This window comes from Panthera leo, chromosome B1 (assembly GCF_018350215.1).
Source record: "Panthera leo isolate Ple1 chromosome B1, P.leo_Ple1_pat1.1, whole genome shotgun sequence".
NCBI classification, from domain to species: Eukaryota; Metazoa; Chordata; class Mammalia; order Carnivora; family Felidae; genus Panthera; species Panthera leo.
The window spans coordinates 201,599,282-201,618,056 of record NC_056682.1 but is presented as its reverse complement, the minus strand read 5'-3'; the positions used below and the strand labels follow the sequence as shown (position 1 = coordinate 201,618,056).

The 18,775-nt window shown below is 63.8% G+C and overlaps 1 protein-coding gene across 2 annotated transcripts in view; it reads right to left on the bottom strand.

Annotated features, from left to right (window-relative positions):
• The window catches only part of HTRA3 (HtrA serine peptidase 3), a 30,789-nt gene extending 22,275 nt beyond the window's left edge, over positions 1 to 8,514 (bottom strand). The window contains exon 1 of one of the 2 annotated variants that reach the window (XM_042934068.1): positions 8,130 to 8,514. In XM_042934068.1, coding sequence (XP_042790002.1) covers positions 8,130 to 8,514 — 385 coding nt within the window. The remainder of the gene's footprint in view (positions 1 to 8,129) is intronic. The other variant, XM_042934069.1, reaches the window with a different exon arrangement.
• Positions 8,515 to 18,775: the final 10,261 nt, after the last annotated feature.

Sequence of the window (18,775 nt, the reverse complement as noted above, 5' to 3'; positions counted from 1 at the left end):
TAGAGCCCCGCCGGGCCCTGTCCCTTTAAGCAGAGCCCCGCGGTGGGCGGTGGGGAGGGGGTGGTGGGGCGGGGCAGGCCTGTTTCCTGGTCCTCCTCCCTACACACAGATGAATCACCCCATGAATCAGTGGGAAGGGAGGACTCGGTTCCCACAGCCTCTTTCCACATGAAAACCGTGGGCCCCACGGCTGGAAAGCAGACTCTGTTTATTTGGGCTTTTGACAACCCCCACCCCCACCCCTCCTCCAGCCAAAGTTCTGAAGTCAACAGTCGGTCCCCAGCAGATTCAGCCGTTAGCCTTTGTCGTTGTTGTGGTCGTGTTTTGTTTTCAAAAATAAACTGTGACCCACGGGCTCTGGAAGGTCCAGTTCGTGCGGAATTCGACACGGCAAGGCAACCGAGGCCAGGTGTCCAGTGGGGCCTCCCGGGAGAGGAAGGGACACGGCCAGGATGGGACGGACTGGGACAAGGGTTGGCAGGGAGAGAAGCTGGGCGTCAGGGCTCCACCCCAACACCCTGGCGCGGCCGAGCTCCCTGGAGGGCTCAGGGACGGCGGCAAACCCCGAGAGAGGACTTTACTACGTGCCAATTCTGGAGAGCCATACTGCCACGGAACAACAGAGGGGGAGACCAAGGCCCAGAGTGGGAAAGTGACTAGCCCAGACATCCCGCCGGGCCGCCCTATAGTGTTGTTACACAGGCTGTGGACTGCACCAGCCCAGGACCATTACTAACGAAGGTCACAGCATGAGTGGCTTCCCTTGGAGTTGGGCAGTGCGCAGCCTGCCCGACTACGCATTACCCCTCCAGCGCATAACAGGCACTGAGACCCAGTTCTGGCCCTCTCTGAGCTCATTGCCTTGATTCCATCAGAAGAGGCCCCCACCTGTCACGCCGTGGTTAGCTGTGAACTGGGATGGAAGGGCCGTGGGCAGATGACCGCAAAGCCTGGGCCTATGCGTCCGTAATGCTGAACACAGCTTGCAGACCAGATGACGACGTCTTAGCGGTGCCTTCCAGGCCCAGGCTCTACCTGCACCTGTCGCTCTCCCCTCTGGGCCCCCGGGTCCCTTCCCTCGTCCCTCCAGCCCAGGCCCACACCCCTCCTCTGGGGAGCCTACCCCGACTTGGCAGGCTCAGTGACCACTCTCACCCCTCTGGGTCCCACAGCGCCTTGTAACACCTCCCTTCCCGAGGCATGTCCTTCTGTCCCCATGGCCTGGGCGCCCCAATCCATAGCAGGGAGCAGTGAGACAATGAGTGAATGAGCAAGGGGGGGGGGGTGCATGGATGTTCTACAGGGACCGGGGTGCTGTCCCAGGGGAACCCCCACGGCCCCCAGCCCCCACCTGCAGGCCGCTCTCACCCATCTGGGGGGGGCTCTGAAGCCCCAGGAGCTGCCTCCAGGGTCTAATTAGCCCCCAGAGCCAGGAACAGGGGCTTCCGATCCCACTGTGGCTCCCAGGGGCACGAGCACCGCTGTCCGTGGCCCTGGGGCCCCAGGCGCCTGTCCCTGGAATGCAGGCCTCCTCCCCCGTGGGTCCCTCCCCACAGCCGCCATCCACGGGCTCCAGGCCCGTGGTCCGGTGAACTCTCGTGGCAGTTCTCCAAGGCAGGTGTCTCTGCCCATTTTACAGGCCAGGAGAACCCCCCACTAGGGCCCAGAGCCAGGTCCCTTGACGCTGACCCCAGGTGCCTCCTCTGTCCCGGGCTGGTCCTCAGCCACTGCGCCTGGCTGTCCTGCCCAGGGGCGTCTGGCCTGGCCAGTCCTCGCCTTGGGGCCAGCCTGGCTCCTCTAATGTGCCAACATCATGGAGGAGAGGCCCTCCCGCCGGCCTGTCTGGACTTTTTCAAGGTAGGTATGCAGGCCAGTCGCCACGGAAGCCAAGGTGTGCTCGGCCCCCGGCCCTCCCCCGACGGGAAGCCCTCCCGGCCCTGACGGGTCCATCAGCGGCTCCTCTGGGCTCAGGCTTCCCAGCCGGGTCCTGGGAAGTCCCCTGGGCATGTGGCAGCCCTTCCACAGACATTGCCTTCCGGCACCTTCTCTTCCTCGACTACCTACCTCTCCTTCACCCTCACGGTTATGGCAGGAACACCCAGCCGTCGGCACTCAGTCTGCTGGCACTCAGGGCTGTTAGCCTTCACGCTGTGCCAAGCGCTTTGGACTCCTCGCCTGACTGCTCAGTGGCCCGGCGGGAAGGACGCCACTGCCATCCCCACTTCACAGATGAGGGATCCGGGGCGCGGAGAGCTTAGGAGACCTGCAGGTGGTGTAGCTGGGACTCAGCCCTGAGAACCGAACAGGGTCGCGGTTCTGGCTCTGCCCGTCACGCGCTCCGGGGTGAAAGCATACAGTTGGGCAGGTTGGACACTGCACATCTCCAAGGGTTCACCTGCTCCCCCCGCCTCTAGACCTGGTGTTCGGTGTGGGGCACACACACGTGCATCCTGGCCACACCTTTGCTGCACTGAGGACAAGGGACCTGCGACTTCATTCTCTTTCTTACCTGCTTATTTAACAACCTTATCAAAATCAGACAGAAAAGCCACTTCCCCAAGGCGCTGGAGGTCTGCCTCGCGTGCGGAACAGCACATGGAAAATCAGGGGAATCTGGGCTTGGGCAGAGCTGTCCCTCCCCAGCTGGGGTAGCTCGATGCCCCCGCTAAGCTTTTTCTTCTAACGGGCCATGAAAATAAGACCTCAAGAATGTGTGTTTAAGGCTCTGACAGCCTGAAGCACAGCCTGGCGTCTCCCCCTTGACCTTGGGGAACCTCGGGGCCTTCCTCCCTCAAAGCAAAGGCCCGGGAGGAGGCCTGAGACCCTCGGGCAGGACACAGCGCTCACTCCGCCAGGCGCCCGCCCACTTCCTTGTCTGGTTTGTGCAAACCCCAGGCCCCTGGGGAGGCCGCGCGAGTGTGGCTGGGCCCCGTCCCCCCCAGAGCTCCTGGCAGGCGGGTGAGCTGGCAGACGACTGAGGGGTGCCCGTCGGGTGCCTGGAGCCAGCGGCTGGAGCCTGGAACACCGTGGGTCCAGCTCACCCAGCACAGGGCTCGTCTGGCTGAGCCGCACAGCTCCGGTCATCCCGACGTGGCTGCGTGTCTCCCCTGGGTCCCCTCGGATACGAACCCGGAGGCAAGGACGGGGCTTCGGATCTGGGCGGGCCCACCGCTCCACCGGCCTCACGGGTCGCAGGGGGCCACCACAGGCTGGAGAGGGCCCGCGGCCTGTCCGGAAGCGAGGCCGTGCGCGCCCGACGAGGCAGACCCAGCGACACGGCCCCTGCGCACGGACGCGATTGTTCGTCAGCCGGTCTCTTGGAACCCTGCCCCCGCCCCGGACACGGTCTACACCAGAGTGGCCCCAGCACCTGATCCGCACCTAACACCTTGCCTCTCCGGACCCTCTCCTCCAGCGGCCCTGACTCCAGGGGGCCCCGCCATACTGTCACTCCCCCACCAACCCAACCCCGACGCCCATCAGGGACCCTCAGGCCCTCAGCTGTCACCCTCGCTCCAGCCGCATCGGCCCTCCCCACCAGGGCACCGCCCCCCCAAGCCGGGCCCCTGCACCCTTCTGCACACGTGTCACTCATCAGCCTTGAGCTCCGCACCTCCTGACGACGGGCCACCCTCCCAGCTCCTGCGCTCTCTGTGCCCACCTCTTCATGGCCGTTTACGTGCCACCTCCTCCAGGAAGCCCTTCCTAACCTACCCTTCCCCAATTCTGGAGGTGGCTTCCCCCTCACCTGGGTTCCACACATAGTCATCTGTCCCTCGCAAGACAGGATCGGAGATTTCGTAGGCGATCTGCTAATGGTGGTGGGGCCCGGCAGGAAAGGGGAGGCCAGGCTGCAGCACAAGTCAGTGCTGGGTCTTGAAGGCAGTGGGAGCCATGGCCGGGCTTTTAGCAGGGAGGTCCAAGTCTCGTCACTCCCCCCGGGGCCGCTGCGTGCAGGTGCGTGTGGCAAGTGGAGACGCCCGAGCGGGCAGACCCCAGGGGTTGCTGTGGGGTCCCGGCCACGCCTCTAGGCTTATGCCGGGAGCACAGGGGGGGAGGGTGCTTCCCGGGCCCAGCCTGGTCGGCGAAGGCCAGCTGCACGGCACCCCGGGTCTCAGGCTCCTCTCTGCGGGGGCTCCTGGCTCAGGAGTTGCCAGAGGCTGTGTCTCAGCCCTGCCGTCCAGGGTGCAGGGAGCGGGGTGGGGGGAGGGGGCGGGGAGCGTCATCCTGCCTGGTCCCCAGTGCAGAATTCCACACACAGGAAGCTGCTAAGGGGATGAAAATCAAACACCAACCAAAGCTCCTAATAAATAAAACAAGGGAGAGACGCCGTCTGAACCTGCACCGGGTCGCACACGGAACACGGATTCCTAAAGGTCACGTCGTACGCTGCCCTCGGGCACCAGGTTTTGAATTAATCGTACGCACCAAGGCCTATTCGTCTGCAGGGGTGGGCAGAGAGGCTTTGAGGGGCAGGGACTCTGGCTAAGTGCAAAAGGGAGCCTCCTCCCTCCACGGACACAAGGAACACATTTACGTCTGTGTTTATCATCCTGGCGACAGACAGGTATCCACGCCAGGGAGTGGTTCTGTCCACCGTGGAGATGGGAAAATGCAAAGCTCCCGGAAAGGTGGTGAGGCCCCATCGCTGGGGGTATGCAAGGAGGGTCGGGATGGAAATAAGGCAGATGATCCGGGTCAGAGAGGTGATGTGAGGGTCTACAGGGGCCCCGGGGTGTGCTCGTGAGGCTAATGAGGGGGTTGCAAGGTACGGTGATCAGGGAAGGCGGCTCAGGGGTGGGGGGTCGTCTAGGTACAGATAGATGAGGACGTGGCCACATGAAAGTGAGAAAATGGTCACTTGGGCTGCAGGCACAGCATGTGCAAGGGCCCTGAGGTGGGGAGAAGGGCAGGCTGGTGCACGGAGGATGAGGTGGCCGTGCAGGGTGGGGTGGGGGGACCAGACGGCACAGGGCCTCGGGGGTCGGGTCAGTGTCGGGGAGCTGCCGAGGGGGTCCTGCCGGTGACGGGCAGAATGGATTTACCAAGGCCATCCTGGCTGCCGCGTGGAGGAGTGGCGGGAGGGAGGATGAGGGAGGTGAGCGGGGGAAGCCAGCGGTGCGGGGACAAGTAGGGCACTGGTGGCTTGGGGGACGTTTCCAGGCCAAAGACTCGCCTGTGGCTGGTAGGTAAGGAACGAGGGAGGGTGACAAACACTCCTGGCCTAGACTTCCCGGTGGAGGACCACGGCCGGCAGGGACGCAGGACTCCAGCCCCGGGAAGAGGCGGGCGCTGGAGACTGGCCCTGAGTCATCAGCGCCGTGTATCTGAGGGCGGGCCCAGCGAGGGGACAGCGGGCGGGAATTCTGTGCAGAAATGCTCGGGCCGGGCAGTGCCTCACCTGCCGTCATGTGTACCTTCTGGCTGGACCCTTGGGAGGGCGGGGGAAGGGTGGATGCTGCTCTATGGCGGCCGAGCCCAGTGGAGCTGACCTGACTCCAGGCCCCGGGGGCCCTGCGGTCCCCTGCCTGCAGAACGAAGCCTGGGACCCACGACGGTGCCGCCTTCCAAGCCAGCCAGAGCCGAGGCCTGAACAAGTGGCCTCAGACCCCCTTGACCTCTCCCTGCCTCACTGAGCGCCTCTGCGGTGCCTGAAGGGCCAGACTGGCAAGGCCCGATGAGACGGCGCTGGCCCGAGACCCCGGCGCAGCAAGGATTCCGCAAGGACGGGATTCTGCACGCGTAGCCGGCAGAAACCTGGGTGTTTGAGGTCCCTGTACCTGGGGGGACGATGATGGCACAAGGGCCAGGAGTGAGGGCGGGGCCACACTGCGCGAACGGTGCTCACGGACCCCAGCCCCGCGCCCTCCCCACCCCTCTCTTTAAGGCCCCCGCCCCCCCCACCCCGAGGCTCACAGGGTCCCGTGCCCCGGGGACCTTGCCCTCTGCCTCTGCTGTGCTGCGTCCCTCCCGCCGCCCCCTCTTTTGCTGGGAGAGCTCCCGCCACCGTCCACGGCTCAGCACAGAAGCTGACTCCCCGCGTGAAACAGAGACGGGGGTGGGGGCAGGAGTCCTGGCAGCGACAGTAACACGGGAACTAACACACGGTCTGCGGATTACCCATCAGGGGCACGTGCCCACGCACCTCGGCCGTCAGTCCCCGCCCCCGCTCTCCCCGGCGGCTGCTACCGTCGGCCTCACTGTCATCAGATGGGAAGGGGGGCGGTAAGCAAGCCGCCTGAGGCCACGCAGTGGCGCCCCAGCCCGTGACCCCTGCGCTGGCAGCCGCCCCCTGTGCACCGAGCGACCTGTGCACCTGTCTGCCGTCAGGCTCTCGCCCTCTTCTCACCCTCCCACGTGTCTCCCTGACCCTCAGGTGTCTCCAGGGCAGGGCGTGGACAGGGTCGGCCCCATCCCAGCGCCCTTGCCACCAGCCGGGGGCCAGCTGGACACACAGGGAAGGTACTTTACAAACGTGGACTCGATCAGTCAAGAAACGAGGGTTTCCAAATGCTCAGACGGCCTCCAACCTCCCTGCCTTCCCTGCCCCCAGCCCTGGAGCCTTATTCTAAGAGCGTCCCCCACATGCGGGAGTCAGGGTTGGGGGGGGGGGCCCGTGGAGACAACCACGCCGTAGTGGGCAGGCTCCAGCCCCACCCCGAGCCCCCTGTGTCTCAGAGGCATCGGCGTGGCCTGAGATGGGCCCGCCAGTCCCAAGCCCCAGGGCGGATGGGCCACCCGCGAGGGGGCAGTGTCTAAATACCCACCACCCGTCCCTGGGACTTTGCCCGGCACCGGGCTCTCCTCCCTCACTCTCCTGGGCACCATCCAAACACAAGCCTGACCATATCACCCTCACCTCCCTCCAAGCCCTTCACTGGCTCCCCTAAACAATCACACTTAGGCCTATCTAGTGTTTCCCGGACTGGGTTCCTCGGAACCCCAGTGTGCCAGGAGGTCATACGTGCTCTGCTGACACCTTCTTGGAAAACGCTGGGTTTTATTATTTTTGTGTGTGTGGCGTGTGGGGAGGGGGCGTCCGACCGCAGGTGTCCCCGGAACTTCTGACAGACTCAGGCATCAACTGGGGAAGTCCGGCCTGCAAGATGGAGTCCAAGCCACTGGCACGACACTTATGGCCACTCGTCACCCATCCCTGCCGACCTGCCAGCCCTGGGTGTCACACACGCACACACACACGCTCACGCTCGCGCGCGCACTACTCCCTGTTCCCGGAGAGCCCTTCCCTACCGCCGTTGAACATCCGTCCCCGGCGTGAGATTCAGTTCGGATGCTTCTCATCCCTGAAGCGCTGCAGGTGATATACTCCCCACGGGGCTCCCAGGGCCACAAGCCTGTCCTCGAGGTTAGCGTCTCCCGCCCTGAGGCTATGAAACGAGGGCCCACACAGGGCTTGACTCATCCCCCTGACCTCGGGGCTCAGCGCCCAGCACACCGCGACCCCAAGCACCTATTGGACCAACGCCTTCCTAGGAGGCACCCCAAACAGATAAAGGGACGGCAGGGTTTTCTAGCATTTTCTTCCACGCACAGGGTCCAGCTGTGTGGCAAGAAGCAGCCCCGGGCCAGCTCCGGGTGGGGGGAGGTCGTCCTGGGGTTTGGAGGGACAGAGGAATTTCCTGCCTCAGCAGCCTGTCCCAGGAGGCTCCGAGCCGCGCAGAGACCCCACAGGCTCCATCACCATTCCCAATAGCCCTCTGGAGACCGGCACTCTAAGACCAGCTCAAAAGAAAGAGGACGTTGGATGTCGCTCAAGAGAACATCCGGACTGGGTGAGATGTAAGACCAGGAAAGACTGCCTTCCACCCAACACCCCGGGGGCGGAGCAGAGCGGAATACGGACCGCGGAAAGGATACGCAAGACCGGTACGTGTTGATGAGACCAGACCCCTTGGCGGTCAGGAGAGCACCGAGTTTCCCCTTTAAACCACTTCTGTGACCCTGGGCCTCAGTTTCCCCACCTGGAAGACCAGGGGTCTGGCTAGATGATTTCCAAAGGGCCTGCCCACGATGCCCAGCCTGGGCCGACGTCCGGGCTCCTCCAAGCTCCGCGCCTCAGTTTCCCCGGGAGGGGCCACCCCCTTCCACCCCGCGCCCCCCTCGCTTACCCGACGGGCAGGCGCCCTTCTGCAGCTGGCGCACGGGCGTCCCGGAGAGCTGCAGCGCGCGCCGGCTGGCCGCCTGCAGCGCGCACACGCTGGCGTAGGTGTGCCCGTCGGTGCCGCACACGGCGTGCGCCCAGCGGCAGCGGCACACGCCGCGCGCGCACTCCAGGCTCTCCCCGCACGGCGAGTCGAGGGGGCGGCCGCACGGCTCGCCCTCGCTGGCGGCGCACACCAGGCAGCAGTTGCACTGGTCGGGCACGTAGCCGCCCGGACAGCGGGGACTCGGGCACCGGGACACGTCGCAGCGCGCGGGGCACGACGCGGCCGGGGGCTCCCGGGCCAGCGCCAGCGCGGCCAGCGCGGCCAGGAGCAGCGCGCGCGCCTGCATCGCGGCCGGGCCGGCGTCCGGCCGCAGCAGCGCGGGGGACGGGCCGGGGACCAGCGGGGGCGCCGAGGCGGTGCTGGGGCCGGGCTGCGGCCGCCTGCGGAGGGGACGGGGAAGGGCGCACCGCCACATGCGCCGGCGGCTCCGGCGGGCGGGCAGCGGGACCGCTGGGGCACGCGGGGGCGGGGACCGGAGAGGCGCCCGCTCCTTCTGGGCCGACGCTGCGCGCCCCGGGCCCCGCCGCACTTAAAGGCGCGCGCGGCCCGCCCTCGCTGGAAGGGACGGCCCGGCCCCTCGGCCAGCCCCGCCCCGGCCCCCGCCGGCCCCCGCCCGGCCTGGCCTTCCGGGGCCTAGACCCAGCCGGCCGGCCTGGCCTCGGAAACGCGGGCGACGGGTTTGCTGGGGGGCCTGAGGGGCGGGGCCGCGGGCGGGAGGAGCCACCAGGGCACAGGCCTCCTTCGGGCGCTCCCGGAGTCCCGGTGCCAGCCGCGTCCCTGTCCGTGCCCAGGATTCCTCTCCCCGTGGAAATCGACAAGCCCGGATCTCCCTGCCCCTCCTCCCCAGCGCGTCCCCCCCGCCCCCTCCTTGCCCCAAGTCCAGCTTGGAGGCCCAGCAGATGTCACCCCGGCCTGGCTCCCCACCTCCACCGGGGACAAAACCTTCAGGAAGCACCGCCCTAGGCCCGGACTTCCCTCCTCAGAGCGTGGAGGGCGCGACCTCTTACTGACATGCCTGACCCAGTTCTGCCTGTCTGGGGGTTCCGGCCCTCAGCGCTCTGTGACCCTGGCAGCCGTCCACAGCTCTGTGCCTCAGTTTCCCCCTCCACCAGAGGGGAAGGAAGAGCACTTTGCTAGCTCACAGGATTGCCGGGAGGAGCCCACGGAGGGCTTGGGGTACGGGACTCTCCTCTGGCGGGCGGCAAACCAGGAGCTGGTCACCACCTCGTGGAGCCGAGGCTCCGAAGCAGAAGCCGATCAGTCAGAGTGGCGGCACGTCGAGCAGGGAAAAAACGCCCGCGCGCCAGCCCTGGGGCCGGAGATCCTCACCCTGTTTGTGTCGTGAGCCCCGCCGGGCACCTGCTGAAGGTTGGGGAGGCAGGCTGTCTCTCGGAAGGACGCTGTTGTAAACGCGTGAAACACACTGGGCAGCATTGCGACGGAAAGGAGCCACCCAAACACAGAGATTAAAATAGAGCAACGAAATAAGTCTGTGATGGACACACGGGCCTCTTTGTGAACGTGTTAAATAACAGCGTCTGGCCAGGGGCGGGGTTACCAGCCGGGATCTGCAAGCAGCTCGGAGCAGAAGGGACACTTGGGGTGCCCGCAGCAGCCACGGTGGTCATGGAAACACCTGTGGCTTCTCTCGGCGACGGTCACAGGCGGCTCCGTGGCTCGAGCCTACCTCGCCACGGAAGGAAACGCTGCCCTTCAGGGAGGGGCGTTGGTGACCACAGAGATGTCGGTTCTCACCCAAGTTTACGGCCACCCAGGGTGGGAACCGCGGGCCCAGAGGAAGGAGAAGGAGCGGGGGAGGGACGCGGGGCAGGCGCTGGGGGGCCCCCGGCCGTGAGCACCGTGGGGTCCCGAGAGGCAGTGGCCACGAGCATGGACGACAACAGGGCAGTGGGGTGTGAAGGGAGGCTGGGGCTTCCTCTTCTCAAAGGGGCAACAGGGACATGTGCTTTTGCCCCCCCAAAAACCGGAAATGTCTTTTTCTTTGAAGACGTGGAGAATTTCAGGCCCTTTCCTGGAATGACCCCGAACGCCAGGGGTTGGGGACTCCGGGACTGGGCTCCTGGTTTGCATCTCCTGCCGGACGGGCTCAGGCCTCAGCGGTAGAGGGAGTGGCCCGCCCAATGGGGGCATCGTGACCCAGAGCAGACCCTTCGTAGGGGTCCCATCATGCTGCAGACGCCCATCCCTCAGGGCAGTGCTTTCTGGTGCCCGGATTCTACAGGGCCCAGAAGAGCAGAGACCTCAGGAAGGGCCAAGAGCTCATTTCTTCTCACCTTTTTTGTCTACAGGTGGGGAAACTGAGGCTCCCCCAGGGCTGGCCGCTGCTACAGACCGAGCTATACGGCCCTCCATAGCTACTGCTGCTCCTGGGCCCTGGGGGCTCTGCATACGTTGTTTGGCTCAATTTTCACGGTGCCTAGGAGGCTCCGGAAGGCGCAGGTCACAGCGTGTGGCAGGCTGGGACTCCAGTCTGGGTCTTTCTGCCAGTCCGAGCTCTTCCGTCCAGACCACACTGCCCCCAACGGTCACCTTTGACTTTTACAACCGCCTTGCAAAGGGGTGTTTACTCCTAGCACAGAGCGGGAAACCGAGGCCCAGAGTGAAAGGAGACATACAAGCTTCCCTCCTCCACTTGGACGATGGGGTGTGGTTCCTGGGGTCACCTTTGTGCGCCCCTGGCGTGGGCAGGCTGGGCTCACGCGGGCTGCAGCGAGCACGGGTTGGCCCCAGGCCCAGACCTCTGCTGGAATCTGTTTCCAGATGTCAGGAGCCACTGCCTGGGAGACAGTGGGAACAGCGCCCCCTGCTGCTCGTGCTCCTTCCTGCCTCCCGCTCAGCGAACCAGGACCCCCCCCCCCCCCCCCCCCCCCCCCCCGCCAGGAGGCAGGGCGAGGGAGGCTATGGGACCCCTTCCCGGGCATCTGAGTCTCTCCCGGAGCCCTGCCCTCCCGTGGGTGCGTGTTCCTCGAAGGGTGGCGCTTTAAGGAAAGCAGACGCTCCACTGTCAGGACCTACAGGGAACGGGAGGCAGGCTGTCCACGGTCCAGCCTTCACGACTGGGCTGTGCGGGTGTCCCCGGGCACCCTGCCAGGCCCTCTCTGGTCCGCCACTGTCATCCGCTCTCCGACACTGCCCACAAATGCTGGACACTATTTTGTTGGCATAAATGTGTCATCCATTCGTGTGCATTTACTCCCCCTCCCCGCTCCCATGTTTAAGGCTCTTTGTGAGCAAGAACAAGAAAAAAAGAGAAAAGAGAAACAGAGCAAAGCAAATAAAAGGGGGGGGGGGGAGGGAAGAAACATAATGGGAAGCCGGAAATGAGGGTAATATGCAAACTGTTACTACCACAAGAGGATAGTTTTAGCGCATGCCCATAAATTTGTCTCCGAGCTTCCTTGTGGCCAGGGCAAAGAGGGAAACGTGATGTCCATGTGATGGAAACGAGCCCATTATCCCAAGCAGCCTATTTTTTCTCACCGTCGAGGAGAGAAGGGTCCCCCGGGGAGCCTCAGAAAGAAGATGCTGCCGACGTCCTGACAGCACGCTCCGCGGTGGGGCCTGTGTGGCTCCTTGTGCAGTATTCCTCGGTGGGGACCCGGGCCAACACAGCTCAGGGATCCCGCGAGACGCTCCGTTGGTCAGCAGGCGTGACCTGCCTTCTCCTGGGGGTTTGCCACTCCTCCGGCAGTGGGGCCTGCGCTTGGCAGAAAGTTGTAGAAGCTAAGTCGGGAGCAGGGGCTGAGATCCTGAGGTTGGTGGGAACCACCTCGCCCGCCCACTCATGAGCACACGTGCCCCACGCCAGGCCTCCGCAGGTGCCACACGGCCACAGGCAAAGAGCTCCACGAACCCTTGTTCCGTGAACGGGCTGGGCTCAGCCCATGTAGTTTGGGGCACACAAGACAGCAGGGCAAGAAGGTTCTAGAAGAGGGGAGAGGGTCTGTGGGGACTGAGGGCCCTGGGAACCGTGTAGCAAGGGCCACAGATGCTGCCGTGGGACCGTCTAAGAAAACGTAGCTCAGGGACCGAGGCGTTGTCCCCAGGTCAGCGCTGGTGGGGGGGGCCTGGGGTCACGGCAGCAGAAGCCGGCCGGAGGGTGGTCCTGGCCCTGCACTCTGCCCTATCTATGAGCTCGTGACAAGTGCCTTCTGGGGGACACCCTCACATTCTTGGGCAAAGGGGGATACTTTCCGTGGGGCTCCGGGTCCTGCACCTGCGGACGAGGGTTCTTGCTGTAAACAGTGACCTTGCCCCTGGGGTGCAGTTATGACACGACCACCACCTAGGTCATGCCTGACCCGGCTCCAGGCGGCAGCCCCTTGCGGAGAGGGACAGTGTCTCATCTCCCCAGGGCCGGAGCACGCTGGGCGTCACACAGTGTTACCACCCACGATTGGAATGGAATTGAGCGCATCCGGGCCGGACCTGGGCTGGGCCGGGGTCTGCCTCCCCTCCCCCACCGCCCCGGGGTGCCCCCTGCCGTGCCTCTAGCTCTGCGGAGAGCCGGACGGGGTTGCCGGGCCCTGGTCCTCGGGCCGAGCTGTCCAAACGCCGGGCAGGCTCTACCCCGTCCCCTGACCCTCGTCCAGGCCTGGGCTTCACATGGGGTGAGGTCATAGCTTATGTCACTTGGGGACCTCAAAGACCATCCCAGGCCACACCTCGGCCTGCGATAAGACTCATCAGCCCACATCAGTGGGTGACTCAGAGGGTGGGGTGGCCAGGGGTCAGTGACCTGGGAGCATCTGTCTGCAGTCCCCTCCCCTTGGCATCCACCACACTTAGAGGAAGCGAGTCCCTCTGAGAGGGCGACCTTACCCTTCCTGGGGGGAAGGAAACCTGGGGGCCTGGCAGGGGGCCACTCCAGGACCCGGGGATTGGAGGGCCTTCCTGAGTGGGTGGCATTCGAGAGGGGCTCCGACCACCAGGGCAGGGGCTGCAGGAAGGGGGTGCAAGAAGGCAGGACACCTGGAGGGACAAGATGATTCCTCAGCTCCCGGTCCTTCAGGGTCAGTGACAGAAAGCCCCGCTCCAACTGGCCTCAACAAAAGGGAATTGACGCGGTGGGCTGGCATCAGGTATGGCCCGATCCAGGGACTCCCAATGTCCTCCGGCCCGTGTGGATTGTGTTCCCCTGGTACTGGCTGCATGACAGCCACCAGCAGAACCAGGCACCGTGCTCCAGGGCGAGTCCCCAGCAGCCCTGCAGAAGTCTCAGTGCATCTCATTGGCCCTGGGGGCTCTGCTGTCCATCCCTGACCTAGTCACGGAGGCAACGGAGTCCAGAGCTGCATCCCGTCCGTGTCTGATCACCTGCGGGCTTGGCGTTCTCCAGAGGACGATGGTCCCCGCTGGCAGGAAGGTATGTCCAGAGACCGAGCTGACAGAGGTGCTGGGTGACCGCACCAGGAGACGTGAGCATCCCCTTCCCAGGCTTCCTGGCAGGGCCTCTGCTCACACACCTCTGATGACGGGGAGCTCACCACCATCAAAGCAGTCCCTTCGGTTACTAGAATGTTCTTCCTTTGAGTTAAATTCTGCTCCTGTAACTCCCACCTTTGGACTCCGCTCGACCCCACAAGGCTGTAGAGAATACATCAGTCCCCTCGTGGACAAAAGGAGGCCGTAAACACCTGAGGCCGGTCCCCAGTTGTTTCTTCTCTAGTCATTTGCTAGGTGACCTGGGGCCCCAGTTTCTTACCTACTGGGGGATGAGAAGAAGGAAGCTTCCTCCTGGGGCTCCCAAGAGCCAAAGGAGGAGATGGGTGGGGTGCTAGGATGCCCCCCAAGATTCCTGTCCCCTGGTATGCACACCCTGCGTAATTCCCTTCCCCTTGACTGTGGGTGGGCCTGACCTAATCAGGCAAGCCCTCAAAAGGAACTGGGCCCTTCCTGAAGTCTGAGGCTTAAAGCGTAGAGAGCTTGGAAGTTCGAGGGGCCCAGGAAGCGGGCTGCGGGGCAAGGACCCGGGGCGATCTCTAGGAGCTGAGCAGACCCCAGCTGACAGCCAGCAGGAAAACGGGAACCACAGTCCTGCAACCACGAGGAATGAATTCTGCCAACACCCTGAAGACGCTTTCCTCGCTGAGCCTCCGGTCGGGGGTGCTGCTGGCCGACCCCCTGCGAGACTTTGGGCCAGGACCAGCCACAGTGTGCCAGCCTCTTGACCCACGGAGACAGCGAGGCAATGAAGGTGTGTGGTTTTAAGCCGCTAGGTTTGTGAGGATTTGTGACGCGACACAGAAAACAAATTGGGGGGCGAGGGCTGGGTGAGCCTATGGCAGAGGGAGCGCGTCAGGGGAGGCACGGAGGGGTGGGAGGGCAGATGGCCGGACGAGGGTGGGAGCGGGTCCTGGAGGCGGGGAGGGACCCCACTGCGGCCAGGTAGAGTGGAGCCGCCCTCAAGCTCTGCCCTGCTCACCCGGCTCTGCCCTCCTCGGAGCTTTTCCTTAAATTCTGGGAACAATGCCACCCAGGGTGCCAATCACGCCCATTTCGTGGAGGCAGAAAACTGAGCTAAGAGAGTCTAAGTGGCTTTCCCAAGGCCCCTGAACCATTGGACGAAGGACTCAGGATTAGGAAATGGTTGGGTCCGACCCCAAAGTCCGTGCTCTTTTCTCAGCACTATACTTCTGTTCGTACCCGTTTTATAGGAGGAAAACCGAGGCCCGGGGAGGGCAAGTGGGTTGCTGAGACAACCAGGCTAATCGACATGAGGTCACAGGGACCGAGCCTCTCCCCGGCAGCGGCGCGAACCCTTTTACCACGTCCTCCGAAGCAGCTGCTGTTACTGACGTGCCCGTTTCACGCATTAAGAATGCGGGGCCCAGAGAGGTCCAGTGACGTCCCGAGGTCACACGGCAAGCGAGCCACAGAATCCGGATTCTAACCCAGGCAGCGGGACTGGTACCTCTCGTGCGCAAGTTGGCTGGGAACCGGCGGACGCCGAGGCCCAGGCGGGGAGGCTGAGCCAGGATGGGCAGGGTAGGGGCCCGGCTGATGGAAATGATGAAATCGGGGCCCCCGGCCAGCAGGGCTTGGGCTCTTTCTTTTAAGACAACAACCCTCAGCTTTGTCTGCAGCCCAGGCCCTTCTGGGAAATCACCCCACCCTGCCCCATCCCCCACGGGGGAGGTGTTGGACGTGACCCCTCTCCTGGGAGGGTACGGCCTGTCTGTTCCGTCAGGCTCGGCTGCTCTCGGGACCGCCAGCCCCACCCACTGGGCTGGTGGCCGCGGGCCTCCACCGCCTGCCTCCCCGGAGCCGTCCGGCCTTCAGGCCCCGAGGCCCTTCTCCGGCCTCGTGGGAGCCTCGGGCCGGGCGATGCCCCGGGACAGTCACTCTGGCCGTCCAGGGTGTCAGGCATGGGCAAACCTGCCAGGAGCCATGGGCAGGAGTCTGGAAGCCCTTTCCCTGCGCCCCCGGGCCGAGCCGCTCTTCAGACCCCGTGAGCCGTGTCCTCCGGGGTCCCCGCGGGCCAGCTGTGCTGAAGGTGAGCCAGAGACAAAGCACACACACACACACAGCGGGCCCTGATTTGGGGGGCGGTGTGGGCTGGGGAATACCGAAGGTGCCCAGTTGGAGGCTGGGGTCACGCAGTCACAAAGTGACGAGCTCCGGGCCAGAGCTAGAGCCCCCCACACACACCCAGGGGTCGTCCCAAGGGGCTTGCACACCTTCCGGGAAGGGAGCGCCTCTCACACACCCCCCGGGGCAGCCTGCCTGCCTCGTTCCTCCAGCACCTCCTCTGTCGGCAGTGCCCCACGCCCCACGTTGTCCCGCCAGGCTGGGGTCCCCACAGCTCCCTGGGCCTCTCAGCCTGGACCCAGCGCCCACCCTGCAGCCGTTTCAGGCTCGGGCCTCAGGTCACGCTGTCTTCCTAGAACTGCTCCCCACTTTCCCAGTCCACAGGAGCCAAGTTTCAGGTCCTAGCACCTTTCAAGGGTAGGCCCTGATTGGCCCAGCACATGGGCATGTCCCGCCCCCCTTCCACGGTGATTGGTTCAGGCGTGGGTCCCCTAACCCATGAGAGTCAATTCCACTTAAGGAGCCAGTTGCCTGAGCTTCCGGCTGGAGGAGATTTTTGCCTCCAGCCCAGTCTTTTTCTTTCTTCAGATGTGAGAATCAGGACCCGTGACTCTGTAACCATCCGATGACCTTGAGGGGAGTGTCTGCCTTGGCACGAAGCCACATGAGAAGTGGAACTGAGAGGAGAGAAAAAGCAGAGCCTGGGTCCTGGATCCTGGATCATGCCACGCCTGAAGCTGTACTCTGTTCTCAGTGAATTAAGTCAATAATCAGCTGGGTTGGGTGTCCTGGGGTTACCCGCAACTTAGATTGTTGCACAGAGGCCGTGTGCAGCCGGACCCCGACAGTAAATATAGATTCACAAGGAGCGCTCAGCCCAGGGGCGGGGGTTATGCACCTACTGTTTACAGAGCGCCCATGATGTGCTGGGCACTGTCCCCTTTATGTGCACACCAGGCCCCCACTTTACGCGTGGGGGCCTGAGGCTAAGGCCTGTGAAATGGCGGCTGGGGCTTGGCCTCTGCTTTGTCTCACCCAGAGCCTGTGTGGTTCCCCCTCCCCAGGCGGCCCGACCCCAGCGGTGGCCCAGAGCCGGCCTCACTGGACATCTGGAACTGGGAGCATCTGGCTGCAGGCGGGAGGTCCCGGGCATGGCTGGCGCCCGGAGATCGTGGGGGGCGCACGGTGTAACCACGAGCCAGCTCTGTGACGCAGCCGGCTCCCGACCCCGCGTGCTCAGGCTCGGATGCGTCCTGCCTGCCATGTGACTATCAGAGCCCCGTCTTTCCTCCTTCGCACGGGCACACCCGGCCTCCGCACTCTTGTGCACTGTGCCTCTCGGAGGCTGCCAGGGCACCAGCCGACCAGCCGGCAGAGACTGGGGCCCCGGGCACTGAGTGCCCCCCTCCTTGAGGGCAGCGGCACCCCACGCCTCCCACCCTCCTGGACGACGGTCTCTGCCCTCCGCCTACCTGTCCCGCCTTTGGCTTTCATCCACCCTCCGACCCACCCTGCCCCTGCCCCAGGTCCTGGCTGGCACCTCCTCGTTCCCAGGACGCCTCACAGCGGGACTTCCTCCTCCGTCCCTCCGGGGTTCCGACTGCACACCCCATCGCTGGCATCTCCAGTTTGGAAAACTGTACCGGCTTCAGTGACACGTGATTCACACGCCACACAAAGTACACGCGTCAGTGCGTTTTCATGTGTTCACAGACGTGTGCAGGCGTCCCCACACTTAATTCTAGGACGCCCCCGAACAAACCCTGCGCCCGTTAGCTGCCACTCCCCCCTCTGCCCCCCAGCAACCAGCAATGTGCCTCCTCTGTCCCTGCAGACCTGCCCTCTCTGGACATGTCAGGCACATGGAGCCCTACAGAGTGTGGCACCTGTCAGCGCTCTGTTCCCTTTCACGGCTGCACAGGGGGTCCACCGCACGGCACGCGACGCTTGGTTCATCCAGTGACCGTCAAGGAGCATTTGGGAGCACACTCCCGGGAGCAGAATTGCCGGGGCTCGCGGACCAACCTCCGCAGGAGCCGCCAGCCCGTCTTCCCGGGTGACCGCAGTGCCCTGCGCCCCCGCCGGCAGCGCCCCGGGCTCCCGCCCTCTGCCTCCTTGCCAACCCTTGCTACTTTCCGTCTCCTAAAAACGCATTAAAAGCCACCCTAATATATGTGAAGGGCGTCTCTTTGTGGTTTCGATTTGCATTTCCCTGACGGCTCATGATGTTCGTGTGCTTTTCGGCCATTTGTATGTTTTCCTTGGAGAAATGTCGGTTCAGATCCTTTGCCCGTCCTTAAATTGGGGGGCCTTTTGAAACTATTGAGTCGCAGGAGTTACCTGTAGGTTCTGGATAAAAGTCCCTTATCGAATATATGATTTGTGAGCAGTTCTCTCCCATTCTATGGGTTGTATTTTAACCGGTGTCCTTGAGGCACAAAAGTCTAATTTTGATAAAGCCCAATTTGTCCGTTTTTGTGTTTGTTCGCTTGCGTTTTTAGGTGTCATATCTGAGAAGGCCTAGCCTACCCCAACGTCACGAGGACACCTGTGTTTTTCTCTAAGGGCGATAAAACCTTGGTGCTTCTCTATGGGCCTGGGACCCCTTCGGGTCATTCTGTGTGTCGTATGAGGTAGGGGTCCTGCTGCACCCACATGCATCCCCCTGCACCCCCGGCATCCCCTGCACCCCTGCACCCCCTGCACCCCCACATCCCCTGCACCCCTGCACCCCCTGCACCCAAAGAAGACACAGATGGCCAGCAGACACACGAAAGATGCTCGGCACCACTCATCATCAGAAAATACAAATCGAAACCACGGTGAGATAGCACCTCCCACCTGTCAGAATGGCGAAAAGTCAGCAACTCAGGCAACAACAGGTGTAGACGAGGATGCGGAGAGAGGGGAACCCTCGTGCGCTGTTGGTGGGAATACACACTGGGGCAGCCGCTCTGGAGAACAGTGTGGGGTCCTCCCAAAGGTCAAAACAGAAC